General features: G+C 37.7%; 1 protein-coding gene across 1 annotated transcript in view; it reads left to right on the plus strand.

Annotated features, from left to right (window-relative positions):
• The window catches only part of TPP2 (tripeptidyl peptidase II), a 115,018-nt gene that overhangs the window by 46,326 nt on the left and 45,628 nt on the right, over window positions 1-23,064 (plus strand). Inside the window, exons 11-22 of the mRNA XM_006846671.1 lie at window positions 944-1,092; window positions 2,797-2,912; window positions 3,566-3,734; window positions 5,110-5,267; window positions 5,978-6,054; window positions 10,456-10,562; window positions 11,454-11,608; window positions 12,715-12,831; window positions 13,086-13,186; window positions 13,937-14,033; window positions 14,698-14,835; window positions 19,725-19,969. Coding sequence (XP_006846734.1) covers window positions 944-1,092; window positions 2,797-2,912; window positions 3,566-3,734; window positions 5,110-5,267; window positions 5,978-6,054; window positions 10,456-10,562; window positions 11,454-11,608; window positions 12,715-12,831; window positions 13,086-13,186; window positions 13,937-14,033; window positions 14,698-14,835; window positions 19,725-19,969 — 1,629 coding nt within the window. The remainder of the gene's footprint in view (window positions 1-943; window positions 1,093-2,796; window positions 2,913-3,565; window positions 3,735-5,109; window positions 5,268-5,977; window positions 6,055-10,455; window positions 10,563-11,453; window positions 11,609-12,714; window positions 12,832-13,085; window positions 13,187-13,936; window positions 14,034-14,697; window positions 14,836-19,724; window positions 19,970-23,064) is intronic.

A 23,064-nucleotide genomic window follows, 5' to 3' on the forward strand; every position in this document is an offset into this window, starting at 1 on the left:
AGTTCTACTTTACACACATGGCATCGTCACAAAAGATCACAGCCACGTAAACAGCATGGAGCGCAGTTCTACTTTACACACATGGCATCGTCACAGGTCAGAATCTACTTGACAACACCCCGACTCGTGACCACTATGCTACCAGAGAGCTCCGTTATTCTAGGGCAGAGAAAGGAATATGCCAGTATTTTGTTCCTGTGCTTGGAGCAGAGTACAGAGCTTGTGTTTAATGGTGATGATTAACCCGTAGAACTCTGATTCTTTAGACCTTATTTAACCGAAGCCTCTCCTGTAGGCAGTCCTGTTAGAGTGTGCTGGTTAACACTGTAGCCATCTGCACATGAGGGTGTCTGACTGAGATGTACTATTAAAGTGGTGATGGTGGTGCGATTTTGAAGACTTAGTGCCAGAAAACAAGTGTAAACTAATGCTTATTTTTCCTACTGATTGCATGTTAAAATGATAACATTTTGGATATGTAAAATAAATTGCTAAAGATAATGTTGCCAGTTTCTTGTTACCTTTTCTTTTTAATGTGGCAGGTAGGAAATTTTATGGCTCACGTTATATTTCTTTTGCATAGTGCTGTATTAGACTTACTTATTACAGACAAAAGAAATGTTGTCAAGGAGTAGGAACAACAGTCCCTAAAAAGAATGCAAGAGAATTGCTTTTCGTTTATTTTCCCTTTAAAAATATGCTTAAGTCCTTTGGCCTTTCATGCATAAGCCCAGATACCAGCATTTATTTAAAAGGAAAGCAACATAATGTGGAAATTATAGCTGTGGTGTGCATTGTTTTCTGCAGTGGTCTCTGTTGGAATATTTTTGTCACTACTTGTAATTGTAAATAGTCTATGATGTTGTAGTATCAAGTTATTTGACCAGCATTCTGTGTATGAGTTCTCACCATCGTAAGGAGACTTTCATGGCTTTCCATTTAGTGCTGACGGGGCCCTCGGAGTGAGTATCAGTGCTCCAGGCGGAGCCATTGCCTCGGTTCCTAACTGGACCTTACGAGGAACTCAGCTCATGAACGGAACATCTATGTCTTCTCCGAATGCTTGTGGAGGCATTGCCCTGATCCTCTCAGGTACGGACTCTGATTACTGCTCTTCTTGGTCTAACTCATTACCACTTCTACATTTCAAATAAGGTGATAGTGCATGTCTTACTATACCTGTATGTCGATGGGTTTTAATTGAATTTTCTTAATGAGATATAGGTAGCTTTCTAAAAGAGATTTTGAATATCATTTTATACTTTACGTTAGTCCGGCTTCTAAATTATAATATGAATTGTTTCAAAACTAAGTAAGGTGCTAAGTATCTAAGCATTTTTGTTTGTAGCATAAAAGTTAGCTTGAAGTTATCTTGTAGCTATACAAATAGTTGGGTTAATTTCTTTTACCTTAGTACATACAGGTGTTTTGCTCTCAGAAGTTCTCATGAAGAGAAAATTTTAGGTAGATAGTAATTTACATGCTGACTTAATGATATTTTAGATGTATTTATGTGTTTAACAAATAAATGTAGTATCTACTGTTAATGACTATCAAGCATCAGTTATGGGTTTAAATTAATGAATCAGAAACCAAAATTACATGCCCTGAGGAGGTGACATTACAGTTGGTAGAGTGGCACCTGTGAAGTTAGGGTAGGCAGCCTGTTGTAGGAATTCATCTCAGAAATGGCCCCCTCTGTTCAGATCTCCCCCCGTCCCCACCTTAGTTCATGCCTTAACCTATTTTATCAGTCTTCGTTGTCCACCAAGTGTCTTCCTGATATAGACCATCTAGACAAACATACCACTTCTTTTCCATCCTCTGTTGATAACCACATTACATATCAGACTGAATCCAAACACTAAGGATGGATACTACCACGATCTTCCAGTCTGTCTTCTAATCTTATTCAGTCTAAGCAAATACTTCATGGTCTTCATGCCCCTCATCTTTAGGCATGCTGTTCTCTCTAGAATTCCATTTTGCCGGTTTTGCAGTCTGAGATCCAAATTCTCTAGCAGTTCCTCTGATAGAGCTTAGCCTTTTTGAATTCTCACTGACAACAATCTCATACATTGAAATGTTCGTATAGAATCATAATGGTGATATGCTCTAGAGAGGATGGATAATACTCTTTTATTATTGGCAATAACAGTCGTTAATGCAAGATTCATAAATTGGTATCCTCCCTGTCCTTTCTATAATACAGTAGGATCCAACCTGACTGTACCCTAGAATTACCTGATAATCTTTCAATAAATGCCTGGAGTCAGACCCTCAAAGATTCTGGTTTAATTGGTTTGTGGTGAGGCCTCCTCAATTCTTGTTTGCTTGTCTTCAGTTCTGATGTGTATAAGCTACAACCAAGTTTAAAATCACTGCCATAGCAACCACATTGACCAGCAGTGAATTTGTAACTTCATGTTGTTGTTGTATACCATCGAGTCGGTTTCCGAGAGTGGTTGGTAGGTTTGAACCGCCGACCTTACAGTTAGCAGTCCAGTGCTGATCCTGTAGCACCACCCTAGGCCTTCACTTCATCCCTATTAAGATCTAGTTGTTTCTTTCATTTGCATTGCCTATTCATGGCCTGCAGTATAATAGGAACGCAGTCATTTTTCTTGAATGAAATTTCATGTGAGATAAAAAGTTTGAGCTAGACTGTTTAGTTCAGTGTAGATTAGAAATGTTTGATGAGTGTCCTAACCCAAAGCATTAATGCAGAGACTCTATATGTCATTTATATGAATGGCGTATAAAAGGTTTCAAGCACTTTTTTACTTTTATCCTTAGGTCTGAAAGCTAATGATGTTAACTACACAGTGCACTCAGTCAGAAGAGCTCTAGAAAACACTGCAGTCAAGGCTGACAATATAGAAGTATTTGCCCAAGGACATGGTATTATTCAGGTATCGTGGCTTGAATGAAAACTTGGTTGTTTACGAAGATATCTTAGGTATTGCTGCCGCCGCTGGTGCTACATACTATCAAGTCAGTTCTGACGCGTAGCGATCATGTATAGGGTTTCCATGGAGCAGCTGGTGGGTTTGAATTGTCAGCCTTGGCGGTTCACAGTCCAGTGCTGATCTTAAAATGTCACACTGGATAGTATTTCCTCTTATAACAAAGATTGATTATATAAGCCTTAGATTAGATAATTATTATAATGTTTTAACTGCAAGCAAAAAGGATCTAAAAACGAATTTTGTATTTAGTTCAAATGTGTTTATAGTAAAAAACATATATGCTGATTGTGTAGAGGGAGAAAATTCAAGGCAAAGAGGTAAAGAGTAAAAGCTGTTCAGTCATAACGACATGTGTACCAGTTCCTAGATTTGTTCACCTGAGAATAACAGTGTGATTGGAACCGGGAGATTGGAAGGTGAGTCTGCTGGCACATTCAACTGCTGCTCTGGTGAAAACGGTAGACTTGACCATTGGGGTTTTTATGTAGTATAGAGAGGTGAATATAAGAACAAACTCTCTAGTTGGACTACGCCTGAAAGTAAATTGACAATTTGCAAGTAAAATTTTACATCTCATGTTTATCTTTTTTAATTAGGTTGATAAAGCCTATGACTACCTCATTCAGAATACGTCATTTGCTAATAAATTAGGTTTTACTGTTACCGTTGGAAATAACCGTGGCATCTACCTCCGAGATTCTATTCAAGTGGCTGCGCCTTCAGATCATGGTGTTGGTATTGAACCTATATTTCCAGAGAATACAGGTGAGTGATAAACTGATGATAGGCATTCAAGTGTATAATTCGAATGAGTGTTATTATAATAGAAAAATGTTTGGGGAATGTTCAAATATTCTAAGGAAAACCATGATTTGACATTTTGGCATTGTTATTATTTTAAATCTTGTATATTTTAAGGAAAATGTGAGGACACTTAGGTTTTCTAATATGATGACAATTCAGTTAGCATCTAGAAAGACAGTATAATAGGCCTTTGTTGGTGGTGGTGCTGTGGAGTCAGTTCCAACTCGTTACTTACTAGTAACCCTGTGTAGGGTTTCCAAGGAGTGGCTGGTGGGTTTGAACCACCAGCCCTGAGGTTAGCAGTCCAGTGTTTATTCTACAGCACCACACTAGGATCCCAGAATGGGCTTTGAGTGACCTATAATGTTACTAAACAGTGGATAACAAAGCATCGTAATATTTTTCTCCCCACTATTATTACATGAAGGAGCTCTGGTAGCGTTGTTGTTGTTGTTATGTGCCGTGGAGTCGGTTCCGACTCATAGCGACCCTGTACAGGGTTTCCGAGGCTGTAAATCTTTACGGGAGCAGAAAGCCTCATCTTTCTCCCGCGGAACAGCTGGTAGTTTCGAACTGCTGACCTTGCGGCTCGCAGCCCGATTCGTAACCACTACGCTACCAGAGTGGTTACAAATCTGGCTGCGAGCTCTGGTAGCGTAGTGGTTACGAATCGGGCTGCGAACCTTAAGGTCAGTGGTTCGAAACTACCAGCCGCTCTGCGGGAGAAAGATGAGGCTTTCTACTCCCGTAAAGATTTACACCCTCGGAAACCCTGTACAGGGTTGCTATGGGTCGGAACCGACTCGACGGCACTTAACTACAACAACCTCAGAGTGAGCAGTTCGAAACTACCAGCTGTTCTGTAGGAGAAAGATGAGGCTTTCTGCTCCCTTAAAGATTTACAGCCTTAGAAACCCTGTATAGGGTCGCTATGAGTCGGAACCGATTTCACGGCACATAACAACAACAATTATTACTTGAATATAAGAAGAATTCTCAGTTTGAAGCAAGTAGGAGCAGCCATGATTAACTGAAGCTCAATTGGCTTGCTTGCAGCCTGCCATCAGTCATATGGTATTTGCATTATTGAAAAATATCCAGGTAAAACCCCTTAAGGGGGTAGTGAAAGTCCTGAGTGGACATTTAGTATATTGAATTGTAAGAAGGAGCACCTTGCATATTTAGTTTAAGCTGTGTTTTGAAAACCCTTGTGTAATGCATTTTACAACTGAGACCAAAGTCAGTTGCTAAACGTTCTTGAGAGAAGATAAAATTTTTCAAAATGGAGAAAAGGAAAAAAGTGCTAATCTTTATTTTTTGGTCTTTTTGATGCCAGAAAACTCTGAAAAAATATCCCTTCAGCTTCATTTAGCTTTAACTTCAAATTCATCTTGGGTTCAGTGTCCTAGCCATTTGGAGCTCATGAATCAATGTAGACATATAAACATACGTGTGGATCCCCGGGGCTTAAGAGAAGGATTGCATTATACAGAGGTATTAGTTTATCTTAGTATTTCCTGTTTCTACTCTTGAAAATGTTTAAAAATTTAGATCTATATCTGAAATGTATTTGTAGTATATTTCTTCCTTGTTAAGAAACAATTCAGCTTTATACTTGCTTTGATTTTGCTGCTCTCCTGGTAGATCTTTGAAGAATATCAATTTTGTCTTAGTGTTAAGTGGAGAAGGGAAACAAGTACCTCTTCATGACGCAAAGCTCTTCAGTTAGGTCGCCTTCTAATTTGGAATTTGTTTTAATGCAGCCAAACTCAGGCTGTAATTTTGCATTCTGATAAAGAAAGCATTTGTTAAACAGATGATCACTATGAATCACATAGAGCTGTCCGTGTCAGAACAGGATTTTTAGTGAAGAGTTGTTTGTAATACTTAACTAGAGTTAACTTTCAGTTAAAAGTAATTAAAATGCATACAATTAAACATTTTGTTCTTGATGTAGTCGTCCCATTTTCTAATTAGTCTAAATTAGTAAAGGGTTGTTATATATGTATTTGTTTAGAAGAAATTGTTTTAATTATATAGCCTGATAGCATGAAATTGATGTCAGCATATGCTTATGACCTTTAAATTTTAAGACTAGATTAATTTAGTCTCTAACTAGATTAGACAGTTCCTTATCTTTCTCCTTTTGTGACTGTTTGTAAAGCTTGTGTACTGATACTAAAACTTAGCATTCTTTTTTGAAGGTATGCGGCTATGACATAGCGGTACCTAATGCGGGTCCTCTGTTCAGAGTTCCAATAACTGCAGTTATAGCAGCAAAGTAAGTAGCAGGTTATGAAGAGCTTGCTGGTACGTGTACTTTCTAATAGCTGTATTTGAAAATCCACCACTCACCTGGCAGTTTGTCTTAACTTTGATGGCGTGTGTGTTGTTGTGATGCCGGAAGCTATGCTACTGATATTTAAAATACCAGCAGGGTCATCTACGGTAGAAGATTTCAAGTGAGCTTCTAGACTAAAGACAAACTAGGAAGAAGGGGATGTGGGCCACTTCTGAAAGTTTAACAACTTCCGAAAAATCTTATGAATAGCCACAGATAATTGTCTGATATTGTGCCAAAAGATAAGTCCCTTTGGTTGGAAGGCACTCAGAGTATGACTGGGGAGAGCTGCTTCTTAGATTTGACATCAATAACATGGATAGAGCAAACCTTTCAGGGCAGCACAAATCAAAATGGGAGCAGCTGCTAACTAACATTCATTATTATAAGAACATGGAGTTTATGAAGTAAACTATAAAACAAGGAAAATTGGAAATCATCAAAAATTAAATGAAATGCATCAAAATTGATATTTTAGACATCAGTGAGTGGAGACGGACTGGCATTGACCATTTTGAATTAGACAGTCATGATTTACTGTATCACGGAGAGCATATTTAAGTGAGTGGTGTCATAATTATCCTCAAAGAAATCATCTCAAGATATATCTGTCTGGAAGTACAATGATGAGTGTGATAAGGTAATATCCATACGCCTATAAGGAAGACCATAATACCACCATTTTTCAAATTTATCCACCACGCACTAAAACCAGTGTTAAAGAAATTCTACCAATTTCCTAGTCTGAAACTGACCAAACTTTCAATCAAGATGCATTGATAATTGCTGGTGATTGTAATGTGAAAGTTAGAAACAGAGGAATGAATGATCAGTCGTTGGAAAATAATGGCCTCAGTGATAGAAAGGATGCTGGATATGGCATAATAGATATATCACTTATTCATTACAAATACATTTTTTTTTCCCCATCATAAATGTGACTATATACGTGGACCTCACTCGATAGAATACACAGGAATCAAATTCATTACCTATATAGGAAGAGACGGTGGAGAAGCTCCATATCATCAATCAAAACCAGACCAAGGGCCGACTGTGAAACACACCATCAGTCAGTCATATGCAAGTTGAGCCTGAAGCAGCAAAGCGTTAAAACAAGTGCACAAGAACCAAAATGTGACCCTGAGTATATGTCACGTAACTTTAGAGACCATCGCAAGAATAAATTTGACCTAGTGACTGAAGACCAGAGTAGTTCTGAAATGACGCCGAGGACATCCTACATGAAAAAAGTTGTTGTTATGTGCTGTGCCATTGAGTCAGTTACGAATAATAGTGACCCTGTATTGGGCTTCCAGGGGTCAGCTGGTGAACTTGAAGTTCCAGCCAATCTTGCAGTCCAAAGTATTAACCCAGAGCACCACACCAGCCACACACATGAAGAAAGTAAAGACCATTAAAAGATGAGAAGAAAAGAAAAAAAGACCAAAATGGATATCAGAGGAGACTGGAACTTGTGCTTGAGCGTAGAGATCCTGAAGTTAATGGAAGAAATGCACAAGTAAAAGAACTCAACAGACATTTTCAAAGGGTGGCTTGAGAGAACAAAGTCATGTATTGCAATGAACTATGCAGAGACCTGGAATAAGAAAACTGAAAGGGAAGAACACGCTTAGTGTTCTCAAACAGAAAGAACTAACAAAAAAAATCCAAGCCTTGACTTGAAAGATAGAAGGATTCCATGAACAAAAATATTGAATGATGAAGGAAGCATTAAGAGAAGATGGCGTACACACAGAGTCACTGTACCAAAAAGAATTGGTTGCTGCTCAGCCATTTCAAGTGGTAGCATATGATCAAGAACCAAAGGTACTGATGGAAACAGTCCAAGCCACACTGAAGGCATTGGCAAAAAGCAAGGTTTCAGCAGTTTGCAGAGTACAAATTGAAGTATTTCAACAGACTGATGCAGTGCTGGAGGCACTCATTCATCTATACCAAGGGATTTGGAAGACCACTGTCTAGCCAACCGATTGGAAGAGTTCCATATTTTTGCCTGTTCGAAAGAAAAGTGACCCAGTGAAAAGTGTAATTAATATGACGTGCAAGTAAAATTTTTCTGAAGATTATTTTTAAATGGTTGCAGCAGTATATGGACAGGGAGCTGCCAGAAATTCAAGCCAGATTCAAAAGAAGAACTGGAACCGAAATGTCATCACTGATGTCAGATGGATCTTGACTGAAAGCAGAGAATGCCAGAAAGATACCTTATTGACTCTTCAAAGGGTTCTGACTGCATGGATCATAACAATCTATGGAAGCTGGTAAGAGTGGGAAATTCCAGAACTCTTCATTGTGCTTATGGGGAACCTTGGCATAGACCAAAAGAAACTCACGGATAGAAGAAGTTTTATAATAAGTGGAAGGTATGTGTTAGGGCTGTATCTTTTCACCATTCTTATTCAGTCTGTATGCTGAGCAAATAATTTAAAAAGCTGGATTATATGAAGAATGGGCATAGGATTGGAGAAAGATTAATTAACAAATTGTAATTTTCAGAAAACAACTCTGCTTGGCTGAAAGTGAAGAGGACCTGAAGCACTTTTACTGATGAAGGTCAATAATTACAGCTTTCAGTATATCTTGAATCTCAATATTTAAAAGCAGAAAAAGTGACAACTGAATCAATAAGCATTATTTTAATAAACAGAAAAGATTGAAGTTGTCAAGGATTTCATTTTACTTGGATTCACAATCAGCACCCATGGAAGCAACAGTCACAAAATTAAATGTTGTGTTGGCATTAGGTGAATCTGCACAGAAGACCTCTTTAAAATGTGAAGAGGAATGGAGGCACAGTTGAGGACTCTAGACTCATGGAAAGAGAGTCTAGAATGTCATCTATGGAACTTAAGGAGTGACAAGAAAGACTATACAAATGCCTGATTAGGAAACCTGTACCATGATGCTATACTATGAATGTATCTTGAATGAGGTCTCATATTGTTTCATACTTTCAGGATACACTCTAACTCTGAACTTCGTTGGTTCATACTAATTTAGCGAAGACGTTCATATCAACATTCACTTTGTCTCACGCTTCAACTTCGTTTTCTTTCCCCATCTTTCTATTTTGTACATCCTTACCTATTTTCTCAATTACGTTCTTGCCACTCTTACTAATATACATGCAACAAAAAGGAAGAAAGTGTTTATTGCCTCATATTGTATCAACATAGTAAGGACTAAGAAATCATGATATAACATAAATGTGGTAAAAATTAAAAAAAAAAAAAAAGGCAGATGCAGAATGTGACCTTTGGTTGTTTAAATGATTATATATTCCTGAGTATTTTTGTGTACATCCCTCCCTCTCCCCCAAAAAAAGAGGGAATGGAAGCAAATACTATTGATACGATGATGCACGGAGGAGATTGTAATCATTGCAATGAAACGATGATGTAAAGCTGATGTTCTCCTATGTAAACTATTACTGAGTTCACAATAAAAACTTAAAAAAAAAAAAAAATTGTGAAGAGGAAAGATGTCAGTTTAAGGACAGAAGTACACCTTATCCTGCCCAAGCCTTAGTAGTTTCAGTTGCCTCATACACATGTGAAAGCTGGACAATGAATAAGGAAGACTGTAGAAGAATCAATGCATTTCTGTTATGATGTTGATGAAGAATATTGAAAGTTCATGGATTACCAGAAGAACAAACAGCCAGAATGTTCCTTGGAAACAAGAATGGCGAGACTTTGTCTCTTACAGTTTGGACACACTGTCAGGAGGGACCAGTCCATGGAGAAGAAAGTCATGTTTGATAACATGTTAATCGTAACATGTTGTTATGATTCAGAATTGACTTGAACAGTACCTGACAACAACATTATTCAAATTTTGAGAATTGTAGCATGTTTTCAATGTTGCAGGATTCAGTTACAAAAAAAAGGACTTTTTTAGTGTGTATAGGTGTGTGTCTTACAGAGAAATTATAAAATAAACAGGCAAAAGGTAGAACAAAATCATCTATGCTCTTTCCAGAGACTGGGGTTCTGTTGTGGCGCTGTGGGTTAATGCACTGGACTACAAAGTCACTTTGAACTGCAAGGTTGGCGGTTCTAGCTTAGCAGCTGCTCCTCAGAAACCTTATACAGGGTTGCAATGGGTCAGAACCGACTTGTTGGCACTTAACAATAACAACCTGCTAACATATTACAAAAATGGGATAACGTGCATACTGTTATGTCGTCAGCTTTTCAATCCCTTCTAATGAGCTGTTCTATATTTATTCAGTAAAATCCAGAAAACAGTGGGCTTATTATGTATAAAGATAGTTTTATTAGCATTTATCATTTAATTATTTTTCTTGATTTTCAGAGTAAGCGAATCATCACATTATGATCTAGCCTTTACAGATGTGCACTTCAAACCTGGTCAGATTCAAAGGCATTTTATTGAGGTTCCTGAGGGTGCAACATGGGCTGGTAAGTATGAGATTGTCTCCATCACTTATCTTTGTTTATATTCTCTTCCTTTTATGTTTAGGGTCACACAGAGTCCCTTATCTTTGTAATACATACTTTTCTCATAATTATATTATATATATATAGCACCCAAGATTTGCTGTTAAATTCACAAAATTTTTAAGATAATAGTACTGTCTGATCCCTGCTGTGGTACTCTACTGGTAACTGCAGGGTTGGCAGTTGAAACCTACCAACTACTTTCCTGCCCAGGGTCACTATGAGTCCCAGTCAGCACAACATTACTATTTTATGTTAGCTTCTGCATCAGATCCCCTTGTTGTTGTTAAGTACCGTGGAGTTGGTCCCAACTCATAGTGACCCTGCACAGGGTTTCCAAGGCTGTAAATCTTTACGGGAGCAGAATACCTCATCTTTGTCCTGCGGAACCGCTGTAGTTTCAAACTGCTGACTTTAAAGTTGGCAGCTGCCCGACTCATAACCACTCCCCAAATGATCTTAAAATGTTTTAATAGTCAAGCTTTTAACTTAATTAGAATAATGCCTTATCAGTTAATTTTTTTTTTTTTTATTAGAAGTCAATGTTACATAATCTTGTTCCTAAGTTAACCTATACAGGTTCTAACCTGTAGTAACCCTGTATAGGGTTTCCAAGGCTGAAAAAAGTACATAATTAAGGTAACTGTGTGTGCCCACTTGCTGTTTAATGGTGGTTCAGCATATTGGTTGTTCTATTTAATCCTAATTTATCTAATTATTTTCCACAGCTAAATATTATCCCCTTTTACCTTCATTCATAATTTGTCCTTGGAACAATATTCCCTAAACTAAGTAATGCTAAAACGTTTTTATGTTAGCTTTAAAACTTTGCTTCTTCCCTTATTATTTTAGAAATTACAGTGTGTTCATGTTCTTCTGAGGTGTCGGCAAAGTTTGTCCTTCATGCAGTACAACTTGTGAAACAAAGAGCATATCGAAGTCATGAATTCTATAAGTTTTGTTCCCTTCCAGAAAAAGGAACATTGACTGAAGCTTTTCCTGTCTTAGTAAGTTTAAATGACATTTTGAATTCCTAGAAGTTTATCTTTTTAGTATAGGCTTAGACTAAGTATTGATTTTACAGTTTATATTCAGAACACCTTGGGACTGTATCTTCTGCCATTGCTGGATAAATGAAGTAGGAAGAGAAATAGTCTAACTAGGATGCTTGAGACTGGGTTGGAGACAAATAATTAATCTTGAAATACTTGGTCCAAAAAAGTATTGGTCCAGAAGATTCTGACACTTTGTAATGTGAACCCTAATTAAGATTGCTTCCTCATAAATAAGGTTATTTGTTTCCATATTTAAGGATTCTTTATATGTTTATTTTATTAATGTCCTGTTTTTGAAGAGTCATGACGTTAAATTAATTACTTTTAGGTAGACTTGCTTTGTTCCTAAATTACTTTCACTATAGCAGATGTGCCTTCTACTCATCTTTTTTTTAGTGTTAGAGATAATGATTTGCCCTTCCTCCAAAGATTTTGAATGTACTAATGCTCTTTTTCAAACTTGTTGCTTTATGTTTGTAGTTGGTTACATGCTCTTTCACCTGTTTCTCCAAGTTTCTGGTTTCTTTATTTGTGTCCTTGTATGTGTCAGAGTTACATGATACATCTTGTGTCTAATGCCCTGATAACTGGGAAGCTTAATTTAAAACTCCTTGCTAGGAACAACTTTCCTTCCTTTGGTGTGTGTGTGTAATATCAACAGGATGATGTAAAAGACCATGTTTTCATTTTGATTACTTTGCCAGGTACCTCTGAGCCCAAAACTCAACTGTGGCTATTAAATATGCCTTACAAAACTGTAATGTCTTTTCTCTTGTCATTATTCTTAAATGTTGTTCTTTTGGTCATAATTTTTTATCCTAAGTAATTTTGTACTGTTTCTGTATGTTCTCTGTCCTGTCACAAACTGCCACAGATGACAAGCAAGAAGAACAGGATGATGATTATCTAGATAACTGTGTGCTTAAGCCCTGGGCTTATCTATGTAACCATGATGTACAGAGAATTGCACTGAAACACACATTATTATATTCTGTAATCTAAAGAAAAATGAGAAAAAGTTTTACGTCTTGATAATTTATTTTGATCTTGATTTGCAGGGTGGGAAAGCAATTGAATTTTGCATTGCTCGCTGGTGGGCAAGTCTCAGTGATGTCAATATTGATTACACCATTTCTTTCCATGGGATAGTTTGTACTGCTCCTCAGTTAAATATTGTAAGTTCTGTAATACTACCTTTGTTTTTAATGTCTGTTATTTGTACTACTGAAAAATAACTTCATTAGTTGGATTTTAACCTTAATAGAGATAAAACTTAGGGTTTTGAAAATAGCAGTCTTAGTTCATGGATGCTTATAAGCTTTCTATTAGAAATATTTACTTTAGGTACAAAATATTTAAAAATAGTTTACTTTAATACCATTTCTTTTAACACAGTTTAATAAATTACTTTGATAACTATCCTTTGCAGCATGCATCAGAAGGGATCAACCGTTTTGATGTACAGTCCTCTTTGAAGTATGAAGATCTGGCTCCCTGTATAACTTTGAAGAGTTGGATCCAAACACTACGGTATCGTTTATTGTTTGTTGTTGTTAACCTCTGCCAAGTCGGTTCTGACCTATAGTCACGCTGTATGGGGTTTTTGGGGAGTAACTGTGGAGCTTGAACTGCCGACCTTGCAGTTTGTATGACTTTGCAAGTCTGGCGCATTAACCCCAGCACCACACAAGATAAAGTTAGGGGCAGGTGCTCAGTGTGCCTCCTTGCGTGCCTGTGTGATGCCTGTGGTGAGCTGTGTGTGACTGTGTGGCACCCTCTCTGCAGTCTAGATAATGAAGGGGAAACAGTCACAGCCTATCCTTGATCCCTTTTAGGGCTTGTCTCACTCTAGCGTTGTCATTTGGTTGCTAACAGCTGTTTGTTGATAAACAAAAATGTTTTTATCATGAGAAGTTTTTGTCTTCAATAAAGTGTAACACGATGATTAAAATAATACACAATTGAGTTAAAAACAGTTTTTAGAAATTCTCATTTGTCACTTATTAGAATATTGTTGTTGTTGTTGTTGTGTGCCGTGGAGTCGGTTCCAACTCATAGTGACCCTGTACAGGGTTTCCGAGGCTGTAAAGCCTCATCTTTCTCCCGCGGAGCAGCTGGTAGTTTCGAACTGCTGACCTTGAGGTTCACAGCCCGATTCGTAACCACTACGCTACCAGAGCTCCTTACTTATTAGAATATATTGTAGATTTTGTTACCTTCAGTTTTGCCTCATTAACTGCATCCTTCAATCCAATCACTTGTTTTATTGCTTCATTGCAGTCCAGCGAGTGCAAAAACAAAACCTTTAGGATCAAGAGATATTTTGCCAAATAATCGTCAGCTGTATGAGATGGTTCTTACATACAGCTTCCATCAGGTCAGTGTTTGTGTACCAAAGTCTACTTCCCATGAACTGTGATGTTTTGTTTATGAATCATGAGATCACTGAAATGGGAGGACTCTGAAAGGACCTTTCAGCTCTGAAAAGAGAAAGTCTACCTAAGAATAACATGTCTTTTGAGACATCTTTGGTGTATTCACTGATACCTCATTTATTGTTACCAAGGGATAGTCAGATATCATGTAAATGCCAGATTCTATTGGACTACAATACTGAATCTGAGTGGTTTCTGTAAAGTAGGCGTTGGAACAACAAACAAAGTACTTATATGGATGAATGAATAGAAAAGGTAGTTAAGAATAGTGTGTTAGATCAAAGAGTTTATGTAGGATCGATTAAGATTTCAGAGGCACTTAGAGCAAAATATGAATTTGTTTTTAGCAGTACGAAGATTGGTGATTTCAGTGAATGGTGAAATTTCAATTTTATAAAGTAATAAAAGGTCCTGAAGAATGTCTGTTGCTTTATTAATGTGTCTTTACTTAGTGCCAAAATGCTAGAGATTCCTCATTTTAAGAATTATTTGCCATAGGAAAGCACTTTCATTGAAAAAAATTTTTAACAGTGATAATATTAGAAATCTGTATTAGAAGTCATATGTAATTCAAGTCAAGTAATCATTCTTGTTTTTATTTAATAGCCCAAGAGTGGGGAAGTAACTCCAAGCTGCCCGTTACTTTGTGAATTGTTATATGAATCAGAATTTGACAGCCAACTGTGGATTATTTTTGACCAGAACAAAAGACAGATGGGTTCAGGCGATGCTTATCCACATCAGGTATAAAACTGTCAGTGATTTTTAGAATGTACAGAAATTGTTTCCTGAACTGTGAATCCCTAATTTCTTGTTAATGGTGATACTCTTATTTTTCAAAATCACCATTATACACTGACTGTTTTTATAAACCATTGAATGCTCAATAGTTTATTATAGTTATTCATGAATAGACTGTGACAACTTGATCAAGTTTTAAGGTACAGGAGGAGAAGGATGATGCTATCAGACTCTTTATTTTTCGTATTTCTTCTTCCTGTACTCTGCTTTCCACTTTCTGAATCCTGGAAGCAATCATAGAGACGTGAGAACTATAAAATTATTCCAAGAATGAACTAGTAAAGAGAGCACTGCAAAAGTAGCCAAATGGCAGCGAGTCTTCGTGTACTGATCCCTTTGCCAGGAGAACATGAAACAGAGAAGAGTTACTCTAACTACGTTGAGGGTTTCTTTCTGTATTTTCTTTGCTCCTTTTACTTGTAAATTTCTTACACGGTATTTTTTTTTTTTTAAGCTACAGCTGACATACCTACTTTATGTGTATTCTATTTCATACATGTACTGTTGCGTGTTTAAGAAAAGACCGCAAGTAGCATTTATACTCAGTAGCTAATTCTAGCAACAAGCACTTCATTGTCGTTTGTGTGGTTCTGATGGATTTATATTTTGCCCCACCTACTTGTTGAGATCTGTGTCTCTGTAGGATAAGCACTGGACTGCTCACCACAACATTGGCGGTTCAAGCGCACCGGATGCTGGATAAGAGAAAGATGAGGTTTTCTGCTCCTGTAAATATTTGTAGTCTTGGAAACCCTAAACCTCATAGGCTGTCTATAAGTTCAAACTGACTCAGTGGCACTTAACAACAACTCCTTAAGTTGTCATTGTCTCTAAGATCTTATATTTATAATATCTATTATTAAACCCAGTCTTTAAAGTAGTCTCTTCTGTTGCAGCCAGGGAGTCATCTATTTAAATTAATCTTAGAGTTTAATTGAAATTTTCAGTGTTTGCAAATAGCAGACTTTGAACTTTGGTTCAAATAATTTAGACAATTCTTAGTTTGCAAGTCTTAATTTACTGTGTATACCCTTCTTAATGCTGTTGTTAGTTTGTCAAGTTGGTTCCTGACTCACGGCCACCCTACGTGGGTGGAATAGAACTGCTCCCTAGGGTTTTCCAAGGCTATGGCCTTTTAGAAGCAGATTCTCAGGCTGTCTTCCAAGAGACCATTGGGTAAGTGTAGACTGCCAGCCAGCCTTTCAGCTGCTGGTCGCTGAGCACTTAACTGCATGCGTCACCCAGGAACTCCTCTTATACACCCTGAACAGGAGTAGTATGCACGTGGTAAGAAAGGTGGTTAGAGGGGAGTAGGAGGAGGCAGACAAAGGCTTCTGCTAAGAGGACAGTATCCAAGGTTTTATTTCAAGTTACAAGCTGAATTTGTGAACTTTATTGTTTTGTTTTGATAAAAATGACATCTTATTTACATAATTATTGGACAGTTGAAAGAACAGTTTAGTCATCTTCAGTTTATTAGTAATTTGTGTGGTAAAGACTTACTGTATGCCAGGCACTTTGCTTGGTACTGTCATATTGAAGGAAAACCTTCCTTTAATCATGTAATTTGGTAGCCCTGGTGAATTGTTAACTTCAGGGTCAGTGGTTTGAATCCACCAGCCACTCTCTGGAAGAAAGATGAGATTTTCTGCTCCTATAGAGACCTACAGGCTCAGAAGGCCGATACAGGGTCACTGTGAGTCGGAACAGACTCAGCAGCACTTACCTCAGAGGCAAAGTGGATTGCTAACTGCGGGATCAGTGATTTGAATCTACCAGCCACTCTGGGAGAAAGATGAGAGTTACTGATCCTGCAAAGATTTACTGCCTCAGAATCACAACACACGACAACAGTCCTATAATTTATGGAAATGATACACTTGATTGATTTTTTTTCCCCCTTTGTCATTCAATAAACAATTTCCTTTTTTTTTTTTAAATGGAAACAAGAGGCATTCACCTCTCAGTACAGGATTTAGTCCTCGTGTGGCATTGTGGGTTAATGTGCTAGACTGCAAAGCCCTTTGAACTGCAAGGTTGGCAGTTCATGCTCACCACCTGCTCCTATGAAACCCTATATAGGGCCGCTGTGGGTCGGAACCAACTTGACGGCACTTTAACAGTTTTGCTTAGTTTTACAATCTTCAGAGAAGAAGGTGCTTGTGCTAGAATACAGCCTCCCATTCTCTTGAGCATCTTAAATCGCTGGATCACAGTAGATTGGTATTCCTTGATCTCTCGTTTCCTGAACTTTCCTTTCTGCTATTAAGGGGTTTGGCATTTTGGTTATTATATGAAGATTATTAGAAGCCATGTGTATGTCTTTGCATGATTATCTTACACTGTTTTATGATTTCGGGTTCCTTCGAACTCATAGTGACCGTGCACACCAGAGAGAAATGCTGCCCAGTTAGGCGCCATCCCCACAGTGGTTGTCACGCTAGAACCATTGCAGCGACTACTGTGTCAGCCCATCTCATTAGGGGTCTTCCTCTTTTTCGCTGACCCTACATTTTACCAAACATGATGTCCTTCTTCAGAGACTGTTTCCTCCTGATAATATGTCTTAAGTATGTGTGATCTTCTGACAGACCATGTTACTTTCAATAGTCTTCTCTAACACCATAACTGAAATGCATCAATTCTTCTACAGCTGTTCTTATTCACTGTCCCACTTTCACATGCATATGAAGTTGTTGAAAATACCATGATTTGGGTCAGGAGCACCTTAGTCCTCAGACTTACAGCTTTGTTCTTCAACACTTAACAAGATCTTGTGTAGCAAATTTGCCTAATGTAATTTGTCATTTGGTTTCTTGATTGCTTCTTCTATGGATGTTGATAGAGGATACAAGCAAAATTAAGTCTGACGGCTTTAATCTTTTCTCCATTTATCATGATGTTATTTATTTGTCCATTTGTGAGGAGTTTTTGTTTTCTTGACACTGAGGTACAACCCATACTGAAGGCTTCACTATTTGATCTTCATCAGTAAGAATTTTAAGTCCTCTTTATATCCAGCAAGCAAGGTTTTATCATCTGCATATCGAAAGTTAATGATTCTTCCTCCAATCTGATGCCATGTTCTTCTTCATATTATACAGTTTCTCATGTAATTTGCTCAGCATACAGGTTAAATAAATCTGGTGAAAGAGTACAATCCTGGTCCACACCTTTCCTTATTTGAAACCATTTTGTATCCCCTTGTTCTGTTCTAATGACCACCTCTTGGTATAGGTACAGGTTCCTCATGAGCACAGTTAAGTTTTCTGGAATACCCAATGTTCACATTATTACCCTTAGCTTGTCATGATCCACACAATCAAAAGCTTTTTCATAGTCAACAAAGCTCAAGTCAACATCTTTCTGGTATTCTCTACTTTTAGCCAAGATCCATCTGATGTCAGTAATGATATCACTAGTTCCATGTCCTTTTCTGAATGCAGCCTAAATTTCTGACAGTTCTCTGTTGTTGATATACTTTGCAGCCGACTTTTAATTATCTTCAGCACACTTTTACTTGTATGTGATGTTAATGATATTATTCGATGACCTTTGCATGTTGTTTAAAAACAGTATTCAGTGCAGAAACGGTATTTCACTAGTCTTGCAAAATCCTATATTGCCATCTCCAGCATCATTTCTATCACAAGGCCAAATTCTCCAACTGCTGAACCTTCCTCTTTGTTTCCAGCCTTCGCATCCCAATCACCAAGAATTATCAGTACATCTTGATTACATGCTTGATCAATTCCCACTGAAGAAGTTGTTAGCATTCTTCAGTTTCATCATCACTGGCTTTTGGTTTCTGTGTCTATTTGAATAATAGTGATGTTTCCTGGTCTGCCTCGTTGGTGTATGGATATTAGCCTATCACAGACAGCATTGTACTTCAAGTTAGATCATGAAATGTTCTTTTTGATGATGAACGTGACTTCATTCCTCTTGAATTTCATTCCAGGCATAATAAACCTTATGATTGTCTGATTCCAAATGGACAGTTTTAGTTTAATTTTATCTAACGCCGAAGATACTGATCTTTATGCATTCCTTTTCATTTTTGACGACTTCTAATTTTCCTAGATTCATACTTTGTACATTCTATGTTCCAATTATAAATGGGTGTTTGCAGCTGCTTCTCCTCATTTTGAGGTGTGCCCCATTAGCAAATGAAGGTCCCAAAAGATTGACTCCATCATATCATGGTCAGTGTACTTTAAGGAGGCACCTCTGACCCCGGTTGTTTCTGAGCTCCTTCTAACCTAAGGTCCTCATCTTCTGGCACTATATAGAGCAATATTCTTGTGCTTTTCGTAGTGATTTCATGTTCGGTGTCATATGTGGCAATTGTCCAGCGCTTTTCTTAAAGTTTTCAATGGCTGCCTGTTCTGAAGTAGTCTGCTTCCTCTGTTTCTTCGTCTGTCTCAGTCTGGAAGCTCTGCTGGTACCTGTTTACCATTGGTGACCATCTGGTATTTCAATACCATTCGCAAAGCATCCAGCATCACAACAACATACACGTCACCACAGTATGATAAACTGACAAATTAGTGGTGGAGTTTAGCTAAACCTATGGGGTTACTCTGTTGTTGAGGAAAAAATGAGGGCTTTGCATTCAGACCTAACTTGTGTTCTTGACCTTACCTTGGGCAATGTGCATTAATATTCCGGATATTTGAATACCTGCAAAATAGAGACTTTGTTGGTATGTAATATATGTGCAGTGCTTTGCACTGTACCTCACATATTGCAATTGTTTCTCTCTATCCTCTTGCTATGATTTCCATTTACTTAGTTATAGCTTACTTATCCCAAATGTTTTTCTTTTTCAGTACTCTTTGAAACTGGAGAAAGGAGATTACACAATTCGACTACAGATTCGTCATGAACAAATCAGTGACTTGGAACGTCTTAAAGATCTTCCATTTATTGTTTCTCATAGATTATCTAATACCTTGAGCTTAGATATTCATGAAAACCATAGCCTTGCACTTCTAGGAAAGAAGAAGTCCAGCAGTTTGACATTACCACCCAAATATAACCAGCCATTCTTTGTTACTTCATTACCTGATGATAAGTAAGTAAGAGTGTTCCTAACATTTGATACTCCTTTTGTATACTGTATTGTAGAGAAAAATCCATTCTGTCTGTAAAAATTGAGTTTAAGAGGATTTATCCATAAAAAGAAAAAGGAATATTACATGTGAGTACAAGACAGTGTCAGTCTAAACGACTGAGGACTCATGGACTCGAACTCAGATTGTAACAGGAGCTTGTCAGAGAACAAGCTGTTTCTTAGGCAGGCGTATTAGAAATAAAAGCAGTGTAATTAAGCAAGAACTGAGTTAAATTCAATCATGCAGTTTTGGTCCAAAAAGTTTTAAGAGTTTCTTCTTTACAATTCCCTCCTCTTGATCAGGGATTTTATTGAACATCCTCTGATCAATTTAAGAAATAGTGTATGGACTTAGTTTACGCTGCCATTATACTAACATTAGCAGCATTTAACTTCTACTCTTCTATAGGGGCGCTCCCATCTTTAGGGTGAGTTGTTCTTGTGTCTCCCACAAAGGAATAACTTGTTTTTTTTGCAAGGAATTTCTGGTCATGAGGCGAGTGAGTTTATCTTTTCTTATTTTTTACCATGTTATCATAAATCTTAAGCAAGCTTAGGAGGATTCTTAATGATTCAAAAGCCAGTGACTATGCTGGTTGGTTGAGTTAAGCTCGCTGTTCTTCTGCCTTTACTAAAGATAGTCATTGTCTCGATATACGTCAGCCTGCATAGGGGCCTCAAGATGCGCCTCTGAATTAAGGCATTAATGGTTACTTTTGTACAACATTTAACAGTGTCAGTTTCATGACCATTAACATTAAAATCATGATACCAGAGAATAGAATCGATCTAATCCAAGCACCTGTTCCGTTAGGCAGCCAGCTAAACATATCAGAAAACGAAAACCCGAATCCAGTTTGTTCAGGTATGTGAAGCCAGATGGTTTTCTGGCATATTTTTGTAATGTTTTACTTCCCATGAAGTATTGTTGGAGGTACAACGTAAGGTATTAGCTATATTACAGAATCCTCCTTACTGAGCCAATAAACGTAGGGCAATATTGTTGTCTACAAGTATCTTAGCTAGTGAATTTAGAGGCTTTTCCTGAGCAGCCATGACATTAGCTACATCTGCTCTTACTTGTTCCATGGTGTAAAAGAGGTTTCTAATTGTGTGTGGTACATCAGCAGCCTTCCACCGTGATACAAAAACCCTCCTTACAAACGAGAATTCATGCTCTGGTTTGTCTTTAATGGGATTCTACCCATAGCTTAAGCTTCTTTTGGATTTTACAAATGAGAATTGTATTTCATGATTTTGCTTTACAAGTTTCTTGGAGTTTCTCTTATTTATTTTCAGTAGATTTAAATAATTAGTCCAGTGTAAACTCTGATTATAGGAATGTAGAGTTGATGCTACTATGAGGGTTCCTAAAGTGCACATACTCTCCCCATCTAGACATGATCAAACCCAAGTGAGAGATTTACCACTAAACTTTTTCTCAAAGTAACCTGATCCTTCACATAGAAACATAATATGCCGAAAGTGCACAAGTCACTCCTGCCTCTGTCTGGTTGTTTGGTCTTCTAAAGCCATCCTTCTATAAGCTATCGAAAATAGGCAACACGCCTTTAAAAAGTCTTTTAGAAGGACTAGTGCAACCTGGGATATTTAGGTCTTTATAATTATAATGGTTTACCTGGGCTTTATATTATCTGTCACTGTTGCTCAACAGAAAGAGAGACAAGCAAGGCACTAAAGGATAAGTGAAGAAACTAGAAAGGTGCTGTCACCTGACACGAATGGTCCATTTGGTGGTGTTACTGGAGTTAGTAGTGGTGGTGGGGACACGGGCATAGATTGAAACAGTAAGAGAAGCCGTTAAGAATTTTTATGTAAAGTTTGAGTGGAGGGTAACAGAGTCAGCATTCAGTAAAGGCCGTGGATCAATTGACAGTCTGAGCTAGTCTGATAAAGGCATTTTTCTGCCAATAGTTTTGGGGCTGCCATGAACAGAATAGGTGGAACGTTGAAGGAAGGTTAAGAAAGGCTTCATAGTGGAGACAAACAGGCCAAAAGACAGAAACCGGTGCTGCTGGCAGACAGATCAACTGCAAGCAATGACAACATAAACTTCAGTGCTGAAAGACAGAAAAGAGAGTTAAAAAGCTAGTCACCAATGAAGAATTAATATAATTACAATGCTAATGATAAAATGATATAGTATTAACTTAAAATGTATGTCTTGTTAAATGAATGTATGACTAGCCCTAATGGCACTGGGATAAAGCACTGAAGCACCCGTTGGGTTTGAACCACCTGGTCAGCAATTCAAACTCACCAGCCCCTCCTCGGAAACTCTATACAGGTCACTATGAGTTGGAACTAACTGGACAGCACATAACAACAACAGCAACAATAGAATATAAAACTAAAGCCAGTTGGAAAGAAAATTAATAAAAACTCAAATCTAAAAGGACTAATATGGATTCTAATCCTAAAAATTTAATAAGAAAGGTAACGTTTATAAAAGAGGTCTGGATACAAAACAAAACAAGGGAAAAATAAAACATAGACTAATAAACCACTGCTGAAGTCCAGTAATGATGAAAGAATTAGAAAACAAATTCTTCATTGTCTCTGAAGTTAAAGAAGGAGCTCTGGTAACGTAGTGCTTACGAGTCTGGCTGCTAGTCTCAAGGTCAGCAGTTCGAAACTACCACCAGTACCTCAGGACAAAGATGAGGCTTTCTGCTCCCATAAAGATTTACAGCTTCAGAAACCCTGTGCGGAGTCACTGTGAGTCAGAACCGACTCCACGGCACATACTACCCTCACCACCACCATAGTAAAAAAAGAAGAAAGAAAGAAAAAAAAATAGACTTTAAAAAGTGTTAAAGGGATTAACGACTTATTTTTGATTATGTTATTGTTGAGTGCCATTGAATAGTTCTGACTCATGGCGACCTTGTATAGGGTTTCCAAGGAGCAGCTGGTAGGTTTAAACCAGCAGCCTGTGGTTAGCAATATGCTTATCCCAGAACACTACACCAGGACTTCATTTTAAGGTTTAGTCAATGAGACATTGCAGTTTCTGAAACTAAAGTAGAAACAAC

The sequence above is a fragment of the Chrysochloris asiatica genome, unplaced genomic scaffold (genome assembly GCF_000296735.1).
Source record: "Chrysochloris asiatica unplaced genomic scaffold, ChrAsi1.0 scaffold00029, whole genome shotgun sequence".
Lineage (NCBI taxonomy): Eukaryota > Metazoa > Chordata > Mammalia > Afrosoricida > Chrysochloridae > Chrysochloris > Chrysochloris asiatica.